Raw genomic sequence first — 15,075 nt, 5'->3', positions numbered from 1 at the left:
TCCACTGGCAGACTGCATCGCAGCCCAACACGCCACCATTTGAGGGGCCTCAGGCGGATAATAAATAGACTATGCAAAATGATGAGCTTACATCTCGTAAAATTATCTCGAAGCTTCTCATGTGGTGGCAAGACGACGTACAGAGTTCCGTGACGAGACACACAACAGCGTGCAAAGCGCATGACAAGATGCATCCACTAGCCGCAATCCCTTGTCATAGATCTGTATATAGTTAGCCAGGGCTGTCTGAGATGCTCCATAGAGCCATAGGATTGTCAGGCACCTTGAAGCTCTTCCTGCAGCGGCACGAGACTCTAGGCAGATGCGCGATGAGGCAATGGAGGGAGAAAGAGGGAAACGTCAGACGTCCTTGTGGAGCTTACATATGTTCCAAATGACTCATTTACTCTGTGTTGCCAAGAAAATGTCTCGAGGCATGTCGAACTGTGCTGAACCATTGTACACAGATCAAATATAGTATGGGGAGTCTTTCTATCCTCTTGCCCTACGTTACTAGAGCAAGTGTTGCATTCAATGCATCTTGATAATTCTCCGTATACTGTTCCGCCACTGCTTGTAGCGCCTCAATATATTGTCAAGAATGTCGAGCAACGCCTTATACTTCTAGTCTGTATGAACATGTTCACTGCTGTCTGAAGTGGTCTAGCGAACTTACCACGTACGCAAAGGACCAGAGTCGAGATAGAAAAAGAGAATAATGTCGAGGGGAAAAAAGCTTGACCAGAGATATCGAGATGGAAAAAGGGGTTAAGGTATTCATCATGTGACCTTGGACCTGATCCGAAACTTGGACAATAGAATGAAATAAGCAGTCTTCCGTCTTGTTAAGATCTTTAAAGATACACCAAGGCACCTCAAAAAGGGGCAAGCATGTGTGCACACGTCTTCATCGAAATTATATTATAAACGGGACATGCCAAGAGCTAATTTACAAGCTCCCCGATTGCGACTTATAGGCCCAAATGTACCTCCCAATCGGAGCATGTAACCCTAGCACCTCTCGACATGCACAGACCGACTCACATGTTCGTATACCGCGCCGTCTGAGACGGCGGAGCTGGATTACGAAAGTTCGAACGAGTTGTAAGGAATGTGACCTGGAACCTCGGGTGACGGCGAAGATTTTGGAGCGAGGATGACATAGAGATTGTTGAGATCTGCTTTCCAAACTTACTATGATAAAAAAAGTCCCTTCAAGAGTGGCAGGCAATGTGCACTCTCGTAGAAGGGCTTTCAAGTAGTTCAGATTCCTGAATAATGAGATCGCAATGGCCCTTACATGGCCTAGAGATGATGATGGCGATTTGATTGCTAAGATGTTGACCGTATCTTAATCTTGAGCTATGCCCCCTTGTAACGAAGAGGTTGTGATTCTACTATACCAGGCAGGGACAAGGACGATCCAATCTTCGGGGTCGATGGCCTCCAGAATGATGAGAGGCTGAGAGTGGGATGGCTTCAATCTTAGGCCCGATTGAATAGAGAGAGGAGGACGTGAGTAAGGCGACGACGCGTCGAAATAGAGGAAGGGTGAAGTTGAAAAAAAGTGAAGCGGCTAGGTCCCGACTTGACCTAGCGCTCCAAGGTTCTTATGCAATCCATTGTACGGCCTGACAGCGGCCGTGCGCGAGTTGTGCGTCCCATCACCCAGACATTGCCTACCACCCCAACACTTTCCAGGCCTCGTGCTTGATCTCTACAGGAGCTGTTAGAGACTGATTCTGGAATGGCGAGCGTATGTGATTGCCTGTTATCCTGTATGGAGCCCTGCTAAAGTGTGTTGTAGCACGGCGTCTCGCGCGTTGCAGGCAGCCAGACGCGTTCTGACCTGGCGCGAGAGAAAGAGCTTCAACAAATCGCCCGTTACAATGAGTTGGTCGAACTCGTGAATAGAAAGGTACCCGTCTATAGCTATCGTTCTTACTAATAAGCTGACCAGATGTGCGTGCCACAGGTTGCGGAGAGACAATACACCGTGGAAGTGCTTAGCCTCACTACCAAGCTTCTTACCGAAAACCCAGAGTACTATACCATATGGAACCACCGCCGGCGCGTGCTGCAGCACCTCTTCCTTAGCCAGACCGAACCGGCGTCCTTGTCCTCCGATAAACACCAAGAGACTCTCGACTTTATCACCGCCGATCTTAGTCTCACAACTTCCCTGCTCAGGCAGTATCCAAAGTGCTACTGGCTCTGGAACCACAGATATTGGGTGCTGCAGGTGGGCGAGGCACGTTTGCAGGCCGTTGCCGCACGTAAACTATGGCAAGGCGAGCTGCAGCTTGTCACTATGATGCTGGGCGCCGACAGCCGCAATTTCCATGCCTGGAGTTACCGGCGGTTTGTTGTCGGTGAGCTAGAGCGCATTCCGGCGCAGCCCAACGAAGTCGTCCCAAGCAAACAAAGCATGGTGGAAGCCGAGTTTGCCTACACTACGAAGATGATCAAGGCAAATCTATCCAACTTCTCCGCATGGCATAATCGGAGCAAACTAATCCCAAAGCTCCTTGACGAGCGGGAATCGGATGATGTAGCAAGACGACGTATGCTTGACGACGAGTTTGCCCTGATACACGAAGCATTCCTCGATCCTTTCGACCAGTCAATCTGGTATTACCACCAATTCTTGATGAGCACGCTTTCATCGCGCAACTCGCGAGAGTCGGCCATCATACTAGACCTCACCGATACCGATCGAAAGCGGTACTGCGAGCAAGAAATCAATTTCATCAAAGATATCCTTGAGGATGAAGAAGATTGCAAGTGGATTTACGAGGTCCTCATACAGTATTCGACCTCGTTTCCAAGCTTGAATGGTAACGAAAGTATTATCACGGCTGATGACTTGAGGGAGTGGCTTTCTAAGCTCAGGGGTCTTGACCCCCTCCGACATGGCCGATGGGCTGACCTTGAATATACTCTAGGTCTATAATCTAAGAAGTCCAGTATCGCAATTGAATATATCAGTTCAGAAATAAGTGCCGGCCTGCCCTGAAATCCCTTTCAAAGTCCTACGTGGCCCGCCATCTTAGCATTGTCAAGGAGTGTTTCGGGAAGGAAATCGTTCCCTTGCCGTCCCATTTCGTCTCCTGTATTCCGACCTCTTGATGGCCGTCCGTATTAACGACCTTGACATTGGTCCCAGTCACGGTGTAGACGACGACGTCTTCCGTGTTCATACCCTCCAAAAGAGTCTCGAACGCTGAGGTTTCGTGTATATTCACGACAGCTAAGCTGACCCATCCAGAGTCATCTATGGTTGCGCTAGCATCCAAGAACGGCGTCTCTATGGTCCCTCTTATCCACGCTGGCTCAGTCGGCCCCTCGTACTCGCCACATGCCACGTGAACTGACAGGGTATGGCCTCGCATGTACTTGCTAAAGAGCAGCAGAGGCCACCACGTCGTTTGCTTTACTAGGCCGGTTTTTGTAGTCATCAGAGGCGATATCACGTTCACGGACTGTGCGATATTCGCCATGCCCACGTGTTTTGACTGCCGTATGAAGACATTGAGCCAGACGCTGACAGCTAGGGCGTCCGAGAGCGTATATCTAGACAATGTTACTTTTCTGAATTTATCCTTTCTGGACCCTTCGGGGCGAGGATTACCTCTCTTCCGCCCCGTCTTCTCCAGGAGCTCGCGCGGGATCCCACACATTCCACTCGTCGAAACAGATTGTCTGCCGAGGTACAGAGGGCGGAACCCCGTTCTCGATCCTTGCCAGATCTATCAACCCTGTGGTGATTTCAATGGCTCTCTCTGCTGCTCTAGGAGCTGTAGTACCCCAAAAGAGGACGGTTAGCCTGCAAAATTTCGTCCTATTCGTTCTTTTTTTTGGCTTACCGGTGGCATTTGGCAAGTGAGTCTCCGACGCCGTGTAGATATGAATACTATGCATCGAGATTAGAGATGCGGTATTACTCCCGCCCAATCCATGTAAATCAAATTTGATGCACTCTTTCAGGACGTAAGTATCCCACGAGCTGAATCCAGTCTCTCCACAAAGTATTAGCTCGATCGAGGGGTCCAGAAGCTTCAGCGCTTTTGCCCATTGGTACGCTTGCTTTGCGTAGTCTTCCTTGGTCATTTGGCCGACCTGCCACGGGCCCCACATCTCATTTCCGAGCGCCCAGTATTTCACCTAGAGGTATCAGCATCAATAGAATATCTGTCAGGATTTACGCACGTTGTAGGGCTTCTCCCGACCGTTCTCCCGTCGGAGGTTCGCGTAGTATGTGTTCTTTGATGAATTGCAGTATTCAACCCATCCCAAGGCTTGTTTGTGAGCTTCAGTGCTCACGAATGGGTAACTCGTAGTGAATACCTTCATCAAGGGTGCCGGTGCCGAAATTCAGCGCAAAGTATGGCTCGGTGCCTACCACTTCGCACCATTTGAGGAATTCGTCCGTGCCAAACTCGTTGCTCTCTACTCCAATCCAAGCAAGTTCGGGCCTAATTGGAAGCAGTAAGTCAGCTGGCACGTGATTACGTGAAGAGCGTGTGTCTTCGAAACGGGCTGTGCATGCATAAATCGAAGTTGGGCATACGCATGGAGGCAGATATTAATTACCTTCGAGGCCGCTTGTGCTTGGGACCCACTCCGTCAAGCCAGTGATACGTAGCGACAAAGTTGCCTCCAGGATAGCGGACGACTGGGGCTCTGAGCTCTTTGAAAGCCTCGATGACATCTTTGCGAAATCCATTCTCGTCTGAAAGCTCATTGCCTGGCTCGTAAATTCCGCCATATATACAGCGACCCATGTGTCTGTGAAGGAAGCGATTAGCGAAATCATGCTTCACATCCTGGGTAATCCCTACTCAGTAAATCCACCATATATGTTGTCGTTGATTTTTGAGAGCTTATGCGACGTATTCAGGGAAATTGTAGGAGTCTCCGACTCTGAAATCTTTGTGAAGGTAGCCATCTCTAATTCCTGAACCCAAGTGACGTTGATGAGTATGAGAGCCCGCGGAGGTGCTGTAGAAATGAAGTTGTTGTCGCCGAGCTATGTTTCTATTGGTGGGAAAAATCGCGATGCAAACGCGAAACTCATGCAAGCACTCGGTCACTAGCTTCGGCATCTCCAGCGCCTAGACTTCTCCGCATCCTAAGTAGCTAGGATACCCCATAGCTTCTCCACTAGGGCCTCCGACTGGACAACTACATTGGGGGAAACCCCATGTTGGGGTAGCAAAGGATAATCCCGACCATTGTCTGGACACTATGTGGTGTGTTTGCCGGAAAATATCTGACTGGGTAACATACGGTGGGGCATATAAAATGAATGGACACTCACACTCAAGCTTCGCTACTCTTTTGCCGTCTAAGAATTGAATCTCCTTGAAGGCGACTAGGTACAAACATGGCTCTCCCACCCAAGTGGTATCAGGTATGAGGTCTTACTCAGCATCTCCCATGATTAATATCTGACGTTTTGTATACTAGTTTTTAGTGAGTGTCTTCGCATCGCTTGGGTCTTTACTCTATGGATATGACCTGGGTGTGATTGCCGAAGCTATCGCATCGCCCAATTTCACAAACAAGTTCAAGGCCTCTGACAATGAAACGTAAGCTTTCTCGTGGATCGGCGTACCGGATTGTACGGCTACTAAATCGTCTGGTTGCAGTGGTGCGGTGGTATCAGTGTTCACCGGTGGCGCTTTCTTTGGCGCTGCCTTTGCTGGTCCGCTCGGAGATATCCTTGGTCGGAAGAAAACTATCTTGCTTGGAGCACTCGTGTTCTGTCTTGGTGGAGGGTTACAGACAGGTGCTCGGGATTTAGCCTACCTATATGCCGGCCGTGCAATTGCTGGGCTGGGGTAAGTGAGACATCGACGAAAACACTTTCTATGTAGACTGACTGTTCTGTAGTGTCGGTGGCCTTGTCATGATTGTACCTCTCTACCAGGCAGAGCTCGCACATCCAAGCATACGTGGACGGGTCACAGCTCTTCAGCAATTTATGCTAGGCGTTGGCTCTCTTGCTGCAGCCTGGATATCATACGGCACCTATGTTGGATTTGCTGATGACAATTCCGCCCAATGGCGACTGTCTCTCGGAATCCAAATCATCCCCGCTGCAATTCTGGCGCTTCTCATTCTCCTTTTCCCAGAATCTCCCAGATGGCTCATTGACCATGGGAGGCCGGACGAAGGTCTTCGAACGCTCGCGCAGCTCCATGCTCATGGAAACGAAAACGATGCCTGGGTTCGGGCTGAGTTTGAACAGATCCAAGAAGCCATCACGTTCGAGCACGAACACGAAGCCAAGTCCTATACCGAGCTCTTCACTGACCGGTCGTGTTTCCGAAGGCTCTTCCTAGCTTGCGCCCTTCAAGCTTCCGTCCAGATGACGGGGGTAAGTAGAAACGACTTGCATGTTTCAGCAGCAATACTAACGCAGCCAAGGTCTCTGCAATCCAGTACTTTTCGGTCACGATATATGGGCAAATGGGTATAGCGGGAAATGATACTCTAAAGTACCAAGCCATTAGTTCAGTGATCGCCCTCATAGCGCAATTTCTCTGCATCCTCTTCATCGATCATACCGGTCGACGCTGGCCTTTAATATTTGGAAACTTGGGCAACATGGTTACCTTCATCATTGCAACAATTCTGCTGGCCAAATTTCCCCCAGGCGCTACGCACAACAATGGTGCGTCGTGGGGCTTCATCGTCATCACCTGGATATACAACTTCTCTTTCAGCGCGACCTGCGGGCCATTGTCATGGATCATACCTGTAAGTATACCTTTCCAATCCCCGTCTTTACGCATTTGATTACTTCTCAACTAACATTTGCGATAAGGCGGAAGTCTTCGACACGCGAACACGGTCCAAAGGTGTCTCGATTGCCACTATGACATCGTGAGTCGCTTCTATCACATAATTACCTCGATCTATTCTAATTCTTCCAGTTTTGCCTTCAACACCATGATCGGCCAGGTCACAAAGCCCGCCATGACGCAGGTTGGATACCGTTACTACTTCCTCTTCATTGTAAGCGGAATTCTCTTGCTAATCCCGAGCCATGTGCTTACCAATGACCAGATTTGCAATCTGACAAACGCCCTGTTCTTCTGGGCTGTGCTGCCTGAAACCGCGAAACGACCCTTGGAAGAAATGAACTACTTGTTCACGAATGCGCCACTCTTTGTCCCGACTATGAAGAAGGAGGATTACATGACGGATGACCTTCTACACCGCGTTGAAGAGGTGGAGAGGAAGCAGAATGCCGTGTCGCATATTGAAGAAAAGGTGTAGGATGATTGGCGCTGGCATATACAGATACAAGCTTGACAGTACGGTGAAACGAGTTTGTTGGAAATTGAGAAATACATGATGCACCTATTTCATCGACAGAATCCGTAGCCCTGCCAGTATTGAATGAAAGCTCTTCTGGTGAGCTCCACTTAGCACTGTGATACCTCTGATTTAACGTGACGAAGTCATCATCTGCCAATGATGGAATTATTCCCAGTAGCACCCCGTCTGTTCCGCTTCAGGTGTTCATTAATGAAGCTAGGATTCACCCTGCTGCGAGTTGGCAGGTGGTGTTTCCTTGGGTGGATCGGAACTTTTCTGCTCAACCTTGCTTAGCCCCGCCCAACGGCCTATCGAAGACCAGGATGATGGTGCTGCCTTTGAAGGCTCAGATGTGGCATTTTTTGTTTTTCCTATATCAGGTTGGGCATTGCTAATGGTCTGCTGAGCAGCTTCTCTTGGCGCTGGAACGAGCGGTGAATTGTTCCTGATTCTGTCTCAGTGAAAGCGCGTAAAGTAGAGCAGTTCACACCAACTCTGCCTTGCTGTGCTCTTCTTCAAACCGTTTCCGCTGCTGCTCCTGTAAAGCAGGTTGCAAGGCATAAGTTGCTGACAACGTCAGCTCCATCCCAATGCTCTCACTCAACAACACACCACCCACCTGTGAGCACCCCAGTAACTGTCGCTAGAAGCGCACCAGCAACCCTTCCACTCATGACATTCGGCTGATACGATTAGTGGTGCAGCGTCATCAAGGTTGAGTCTCGCTCCTTGAGCAAAGGTTTAGCGTCATCACGTGCACGGGTGAAATCGGCCCGCCCGCCAAGGATCTCTCGACGCGACTGAACGCGACGGAGCAATGACCGGGAAGCAGACAGCAACACCGCCACCTACCCAACGCGCGGCGACATGCCAGAGAATTCCAATGTCAAGATGGCGAGAGAGAGGGTATGTCCAGGACTCCGATGAAGAGGACGAGACGGACAGCATCCCCTCCAGACCTCCAAAGCTCGAGCAGACCCAATCAGGCGGGGAAATCCAGGCGGCCACCGGGTCTCCGTCCAATTCGCAATGCCTAGTAGAAGGGAGTTCTGCTCCTGATTTCTTTCCAACAGCAGGAACCCTCCTTAACGTGCCTGATCAGGTCAGATGTCAAGTTTTTGAGGCTAGAAACATGGCTAATCTGTTTAGATATCTTCTTCAATCCGAGAAGCAAACAAAGACGCAGTCGACAGCGGCTCTGAGCTCTCTGAGCTTGGAAACGATGATTTCGACGAGCTAGAACACGCCGTTTTAGATCCACCTCCTTTGAAGTCCGGCAATGAACCCCATAGAAACTTCATTACACTCGAGAAGACCACGCGGACCGCGCTTTCACCGTCAGTCGTTGTCATATCGAATGCACCCACTCTGGAGAAAAACCACGAGAGAAGCACTGTAACAATCGATGATGGACCAGACCACGAAGAGGAGCATGCCTTGGGTGATAGGGACAACGAAGCTGTCCAGCAGACGTACGGCCGGACATTCCGCAGGCGCAATCCGATTCAGCTCCACCCTTATCTTCTCGAAGGCGAACGTTATCGTCAAACCTTGAAGTCGCGTGGAGTCAGGCCTATATTCGTTGCCTCCGAATCGTCAACTTCTAGGCTCAATCCTGATGCCGTAGAAACACAAGAGCGGGATTTCCAACCCCTGGAAGAGACGCCCCCTAGCAGTCCAGTCCGCCGTGCGAGGTCGCCGAAAGTAAATCCGACCCCGAGAACCTCCAATCCGCAAGAAGGCATCGGCTCGCCGTTTTATCTTGCCCTGGATGATGATGACGAATTGCCAGATGTCGAGTCCCTGATACGACGTAGAGTTCCTAATGGAGTGCAAGACGGGCTCAAACGACGTAAATTCGTGCACACCTACGGAAGAAAACTTAGGCTTCCACAAAAGACCATCCGCACCATTCCCCTGTCGAAGCCGGCGCGTGCTCTAGAGAATTCCGGAGGCGACATTTTCGACATCCCTCCGTCGCCTCCACGGGTAAATCAGCTCGTATCATCCCCTGTCAAATTTGCAACTAGGGTCTTTCGTATGCCCGACGGCTCAATCGTGAACGGACTGCCAACACCAATCACTTCATCTGAATCTAAGCCTACCAATCAGCAGCCTATTGATTCGGAATCCGAGAGCGATACTCCACCTCGAAGCGTATTAAAGTCGAGATCTCGCCTGTCCCGCCATCCTACCATCGTTGTAGAGTCTTCATCAAGCTCGGATTTGTCAGGCTCGGAATCCGGAAAGAGCGACATCAGCCTGAAAAAAGTCAAGAGGAGGATCAAAGGAGTACTTCCTGCATCATGGCTGAAGCTCGACCGACAAGCTCAATTGAAACGGCAAAAATCGACAAGCCCTCAAAGACCCCGCCACAAATCCCCTGAAAAGTTTGAGCTGCAACGAGGAATAGCACGAAGAATTACCAGGCTTCCGACAGCCATTGCAAGGCTGAGTGCCTCAGAGGAGCTGAGTGGTTATGCGCTTACCGTTTCCGATGATTCGGACACTGCATCCATTGCTGCAGATGTGCAACTTTCAAATTCTCCTGAGCCTCATTCCTATGTAACGGAACGGAATGTCAGCTCGACTATGAACGACAGTATGATCGATGATGTTATGGAAGACAATCGCATCGATTACATGCTCCCCTCAACATCAAAGCCCAGGTCCTACGGTGTAAAGCGCCGGAAAAAGCAACTAATGTTGGCTGATTCGTACGGGCTCCCTGGCAAACGCCTAAAAGTCTCAATCTCTAATGGCCAAAGCCATAGTCTTGTAAAACCTGCTTCCGGTCAACAGCGCCCCAGGAAGAAGACTGCCTTGCTTGGCAAGCCACGAAATTCAAGGCCCAAGCCGCCTCGATTAAGCATCTTAGATTCTCATCAGACAAGAGGTGAAAGTACAGATGAAGTTCCTCGATTCATTCGCCTTGCGGCGAGACAAGCTCGTCGACAACGTGACAGAGGAAGACAAAGTCCGAGTCATAAAGCTGTCCGCTTGCAAACACTCGAAGATACTGAGGATGCAAATGAAGTTCTTCATCAATGGAGGGCTGGGACTTTGAAACCCCGGTCTAAATCGCCTCACTCTACCAGCCTGCGCTACGAGCGTCAACCGCTCACGGATCGAGATGATAACAAGCAGCAACGGCAACTTCCAGATCCTCTGCCCAAATCAACATATCTTGATTCAATCCAACCAGGGGTGGAGTCGCGAAGAAATATGGAATTTAAATCAGTCTCAAGACTGCGACAAACTCGGCTTGATCTAGTGTCAAGCAGAAGAACGAATGCTGCTCTAAATTCGTCCCTCGTAGAGATGCGGACTTACAAAGCACCGAATCGACGTCTTCATCATCCACAAAAATTGTTTCGACCACCACCATATCGCAATGCGCAATTGGAAAGCCTCGAAGCCGAATTTGACCTCGCCCATCGGAACTCCGCGTTTCAAAGACAGCTGTCCCGCGCGAATCTGCAGTTTTCGAATCAACTTCGATTTGGAGACACGACTAGCAATCCTCAACTTTCACGGTTCCTTGCTGACGACGATGCATCGTCAATCTCGCCAGGCACCGAACATGAGAGCAGAGGCCACCAGAACTCAAATAATATCTCTCAGCAACTAACCAAACCTCCCTTGCGTATTTCCCGTAAAAGACCGAGTACGCGTCTCGACGTTGAAGCACGAGAATATCGACAGCCAAGCCACCCGCTTCCAGTACATGTCAACAGTCAAAGTATTGAGATCATTGAGGACGATTCGCCACAACTATTTCTTCAGGGACTCGGTCCATTTGGCACTCGGTACGCTGAAGACTTCGATGTCTTCCCGTTAGATGTGGGAACGTATTTTCACCAGAGTACCTTCGTTGGGAGTGGAGAGCTGGGTTCATGCTTGCATATCGATCAGAGAAACCTTGATCTTTCTGTTACCCACAAGACTTTGATTCACCTAGCACAGGATCTTTGGTGCAGTGCCTGGACGGAGGAAGTCTCGTCAGCTCTTACTACCAAATTCCAGGATCTGTCCAGCCAGCTTGACCAAGTTATGCAAACGTCCATGGCGGAAGAGGCTCAAAATACTGCCATTCAATTACTTTCATCCACGTCAATCTTGCTTCGACAGGTTATCTCCTACTTTTCCATTTCACTGCATTTTCTTGACCCTATAGATCGAAGCTGGAGTGTAACAACGATGTTCGAAATCTTAGACCAGAATTACATGGCCCTGTCACCCGCACAGAATAGATCGAGGTCAGCTGCGGTCGTTTCAGCACCAGTGGCGCGCCAAAAAGCTCGAGCTCTATCTTATCTACTTGTGTTGGCCGCCCAGGTGGTCCGTGTTGCGGACAATAAGACAATTGAGGAAACGACAAAACTCAAACTGGATACTTTAGTCAAGACGGTATCGACTAGCTTGATAAGTACAGCAATCCGCCAAGGCCAAGAGGAGATTCGGACGTATCCGGAGGACAGTCGACATCGTCAACAACGAGAGGCTGGCATTCGAGACGACAAAACTTACGTTCAATGCATTGTAGTTGCAATGCAAACCCTCTCCTGTCTCCACAAGCCTGGAGTCGGCTTTTGGGACATTGTCAACGACAATTTCCTACCGAAGATATCGGCTTTCAACCGAATTTCACAGTTCGAGCATGTTTGGTCCGACACCTTCATGCTGCTACCATTCGGGGAATTCGATATAAAGGGCATTTTGCAAGTTGGCTCTCGCTTCGTCCATACATCGGAAAATTGGGGATTTGTCAAAGCCATGCTCAACCGCCTTTTCTTGTTGTATCCAGAGACGTCAAAAGGTTATAACTCGTCCCTAAATACATATGTTAGAGCTGTCTTAAGCCGATGTTGCACACTCATCAGCAGCTGGGGTTGGAAGAGATGTGAAAGCATTCTTGGGGCAATGTTCGATTTCTTTGCAAAAAATAAACTATCCCTTCTTCGCCACGAAGAGGGTCTAGGGTCGCCAAAGTTCCTGGGTATGCTGGCGGAACATCCGTCTCTACAGGTCCAGCCAGATGATCGATCATTTACCATATTCCTCAAATGTCTCGCCCTCGGTCTCAAAGGCATGCAAGGAATCTATACCGACAAGAAAATCCGGAATATTGTCTACCGGTCCATTCCAAACCATGGCCGTACATACCGTAAAGACGAATCGATTAGACAAGAAGACTTAGACGCCCTACGAAATCACCACGATATTCTCTGTACTCTGTATTGGGCCTCGCCGATACAATGTCGGCCTCGGCTTGACCTTCTTCGCGAGCTTGTCGACCATGCGTCCTCTCACAGAGAAGCTTGCAGGCTCAGTGTCAGAGCCTGGTCCGATCTCCTAAGATTCCAACTGTCGACCGGCGAGCCATATGAGTCATTGTTACCATTTGCTTTGTGGTATAAAGACATCATGAAACATTCAATCAGCCAATACCGAATGGCGAGGACCGAGGCCGAAAGTCAGTACGGCAGTGCCAAGATACGAGGAGACGACATTATTCCTCTTGAAGTTCTGCAGTCGACGATTCGAAAGAATCAGAATCAGGTTTTAGCTACGTTGAGAGATGCAGTTGCTGGACTGAGAAACGCAATCGGATTCTCCCACGACGAGCACAACTTCACATCTTTTCTGAGAGATGCGTCTGCCATTGAAAACTTGGATCTTTTCGACGTAACCAATCCTCGGTCCAACGACGTCGTCATTGAAACTTTAGCCGTTTTTGAACAACATGCGAAACACCGGAAAGCACAACACGCGGAAAAAAACTTCCCTAGTGACAACGAAGAAAGCCAGGATTACGGCGACGTGCCTGATTTTGACGATTTTTATGACGTTACCGCAGACACGAACCAGCAAACCAATGACAGTAATCCGCTCGACTTTATCCACACACCGTTGTGGCACTTGCTTTCAAACTGCTTTGGAGCCGAGGCTTCTCCCGGGGACACAATGCTCACCAAAGCGGTAGATACATGGACAGCTGTCGCACAATGGCAGGTAGACTTGGGCAAGCGGACGTGGCATGACTACGTTAGATCGTTCAGTGTCGTGTCTTGGCACCAACTTCGAGACACAGAACAGAGCCGCAAGTTTGCCCCATACTTTATGTCGTCGGTGATCACAAGCGACCCGAATGCATACCAAGAATGTCGCCCGGAGTTCATTTCCGCTTGGGTCCTATCACTGGTCGATCGCGAGTCCATGCTCAAATTTCAACACGTTTTGACTAGTGTTCTTGTCAATGCCGACCCGCGAAATCCGCTACTGAAGAATCTTCCATTCCTAAGGGAGTCTTCAACTGGCGAGATCACGATTACGGCGGCCACATTCCGAGAGCGCAGAATCAGCCTCATTTCCTCCCTCCTAGCGAATATGCGCGACTGTTACGAGGGTACAATGCGCGACAATCAGAAAGAGCTTGTGAACACGCGAAGCGAGTATACAGCGCTTCTCAAGGATATGATGTCTGCGATGAAGCGGAACTATTTGGAGCTTCAGCGGTGTGGTGCCCCGTTAAAAGGCGCATATGTCGAATTCGTGCAAACGGTGGTCCAGTTTCTCCAGCAGTACACGTCTCACATATGTCTTGTGGATCGATTTTTCACCGATTCGGTTGCGTTCCCCCTACCGACGACAGATCCCACATATGTAGTAGGCCGGCTCGGAAGCTACTCACTGAAATTGGCAGATCCCCGCACAACAAAGCAGCTCTCGACGTTCATTCAAACAGTGTCTGAACGCGCCGCCGTCGACAATCAACAGTCATACCTTCTCAAGCAACTGTGTACTGCCACTTCCAGTGCATACGAGTCCGGGGATGCCTCACGACCCACGTTGCGGCACGTCCTATTGCAGGACATTTTCCCAGCATACGTAGGGGTATCCTTAAAATCAGCGACTGGCTGGATTGTGGCTTCGCCGATACTGCAGGCTTCGTGTCAGATCTTCCAAGATCTGTTCTATCAGTTCAGCGTGTCGGACGAAAAGAGCATCCAGTCCTGCCTCGAAATGATCAGAAGCACGCTGGGTGGAATTTACGAGGCAGCCCAGCTGTTGATCGACCACGCAGGATTACTTGAACAGGCCCATACCCGGCGTGTAGTCACATTAGTCCTCCGAGCAATCACGGCACTCTTACCTCTGCTGGACTATATTCATGCCAGTACCGGAAAAGCTGCCAACGTTGTTCCTTTCATCCTATACTTTAGGCGCTTCAGCATTTTCGTTGCACAGACGGTCGTGGGCCGAGACGTGGCTCTAGCACCATCGGTTGACTGCGACGTTCCGGATGAGGCAGCACCAATCTCCAAGCTGCGCGTTTTCTGCACCCAGGAGCTTGACAAGGCGATGACAAATTGGGCCAAAGTTGCTGACAGCTATTACGTAGTGAGAGGCAATGCAAGAAAAGAAGTGTCAGTGCACCTTGGCACTATTGAAGAGGAGGGAGAACAGATGCTAGACGCCATTGAAGGGTTCCTCGTAGCATCGGGGAGAACAAGGGGAATGGGAGTGGAGCAAGGGGAGCGGCGGAGGGAAGCACGAGCAACGAATCTTATCGTTTAACGAGGTTATGAGGATTTAGCGGTATTAGCGGCATAGCAGGCGTTCTGGGTATGGTAATAGTGAATGGACTCGTTCAGTTATTATTTAGTGGCATGATCAAAGAATGAGCATTGCACGTGATTGATAGCTGTTCCCGGCAGGCCCGATCGCATGACGTGCAAGAAG

At 49.8% G+C, this 15,075-nt stretch overlaps 5 protein-coding genes across 5 annotated transcripts; 3 read left to right on the top strand and 2 right to left on the bottom strand.

Annotated features, from left to right (window-relative positions):
- The first annotated feature begins 1,675 nt into the window (after window positions 1-1,675).
- Window positions 1,676-2,993, top strand: BDZ99DRAFT_39116 (protein prenylyltransferase). The gene is made up of 3 exons (XM_033715712.1): window positions 1,676-1,756; window positions 1,808-1,918; window positions 1,976-2,993. The coding sequence occupies exons 1-3, from the start codon at window positions 1,748-1,750 to the stop codon at window positions 2,951-2,953; spliced, it is 1,098 nt and encodes a 365-aa protein (XP_033575721.1). The 5' UTR covers window positions 1,676-1,747; the 3' UTR covers window positions 2,954-2,993.
- BDZ99DRAFT_463643 (glycoside hydrolase) lies at window positions 2,849-4,860 on the bottom strand. Its single transcript, XM_033720118.1, has 7 exons — window positions 4,842-4,860; window positions 4,594-4,788; window positions 4,348-4,475; window positions 4,210-4,298; window positions 3,867-4,164; window positions 3,632-3,797; window positions 2,849-3,573 (listed from the first exon to the last, which is right to left on the bottom strand). Exons 2-7 carry the CDS (start codon window positions 4,782-4,784, stop codon window positions 3,033-3,035), a joined length of 1,413 nt encoding a protein of 470 aa, XP_033575720.1. The 5' UTR covers window positions 4,785-4,788; window positions 4,842-4,860; the 3' UTR covers window positions 2,849-3,032.
- Window positions 4,861-5,386: 526 nt separating this feature from the next.
- On the top strand, window positions 5,387-7,254 carry BDZ99DRAFT_418175 (general substrate transporter; the record flags this gene model as incomplete). The annotated part of the gene is made up of 8 exons (XM_033716847.1): window positions 5,387-5,413; window positions 5,470-5,591; window positions 5,652-5,843; window positions 5,896-6,382; window positions 6,433-6,765; window positions 6,833-6,891; window positions 6,942-7,023; window positions 7,075-7,254. Coding segments are annotated over 8 exons (1,482 nt in total), but the record flags the coding sequence as incomplete, so codon positions are not given.
- A 162-nt stretch (window positions 7,255-7,416) lies between these two features.
- On the bottom strand, window positions 7,417-8,035 carry BDZ99DRAFT_39050 (uncharacterized protein). The gene is made up of 3 exons (XM_033715687.1): window positions 7,949-8,035; window positions 7,824-7,896; window positions 7,417-7,774 (listed from the first exon to the last, which is right to left on the bottom strand). The coding sequence occupies exons 1-3, from the start codon at window positions 8,001-8,003 to the stop codon at window positions 7,546-7,548; spliced, it is 357 nt and encodes a 118-aa protein (XP_033575718.1). The 5' UTR covers window positions 8,004-8,035; the 3' UTR covers window positions 7,417-7,545.
- Window positions 8,036-8,793: 758 nt separating this feature from the next.
- BDZ99DRAFT_390038 (uncharacterized protein) lies at window positions 8,794-14,910 on the top strand (the record flags this gene model as incomplete). Its single annotated transcript, XM_033715667.1, has 2 exons — window positions 8,794-9,128; window positions 9,207-14,910. Coding segments are annotated over 2 exons (6,039 nt in total), but the record flags the coding sequence as incomplete, so codon positions are not given.
- Window positions 14,911-15,075: the final 165 nt, after the last annotated feature.

The sequence above is a fragment of the Mytilinidion resinicola genome (genome assembly GCF_010093595.1).
Source record: "Mytilinidion resinicola strain CBS 304.34 unplaced genomic scaffold BDZ99scaffold_11, whole genome shotgun sequence".
Lineage (NCBI taxonomy): Eukaryota > Fungi > Ascomycota > Dothideomycetes > Mytilinidiales > Mytilinidiaceae > Mytilinidion > Mytilinidion resinicola.
This window is presented reverse-complemented; position numbering and strand designations above follow the sequence as displayed.

What these genes read in the sequence shown, in the direction of transcription:
- BDZ99DRAFT_39050 (XM_033715687.1), bottom strand. Translation starts at nt 8,003, where the DNA reads ATGAGTGGAAGGGTTGCTGGTGCGCTTCTAGCGACAGTTACTGGGGTG. An exon ending in AGTTACTGGGGTGCTCACAG is followed by an intron (nt 7,897 to 7,948) that starts GTGGGTGGTGTG and finishes TGACGTTGTCAG; the next exon opens with CAACTTATGCCTTGCAACCT. An exon ending in GAAGAGCACAGCAAGGCAGA is followed by an intron (nt 7,775 to 7,823) that starts GTTGGTGTGAAC and finishes AGACAGAATCAG; the next exon opens with GAACAATTCACCGCTCGTTC.
- BDZ99DRAFT_39116 (XM_033715712.1), top strand. An exon ending in TCGAACTCGTGAATAGAAAG is followed by an intron (nt 1,919 to 1,975) that starts GTACCCGTCTAT and finishes TGCGTGCCACAG; the next exon opens with GTTGCGGAGAGACAATACAC.
- BDZ99DRAFT_463643 (XM_033720118.1), bottom strand. Translation starts at nt 4,784, where the DNA reads ATGGGTCGCTGTATATATGGCGGAATTTACGAGCCAGGCAATGAGCTT. An exon ending in AAGCACAAGCGGCCTCGAAG is followed by an intron (nt 4,476 to 4,593) that starts GTAATTAATATC and finishes GCTTCCAATTAG; the next exon opens with GCCCGAACTTGCTTGGATTG. An exon ending in TCACTTGCCAAATGCCACCG is followed by an intron (nt 3,798 to 3,866) that starts GTAAGCCAAAAA and finishes GGGGTACTACAG; the next exon opens with CTCCTAGAGCAGCAGAGAGA.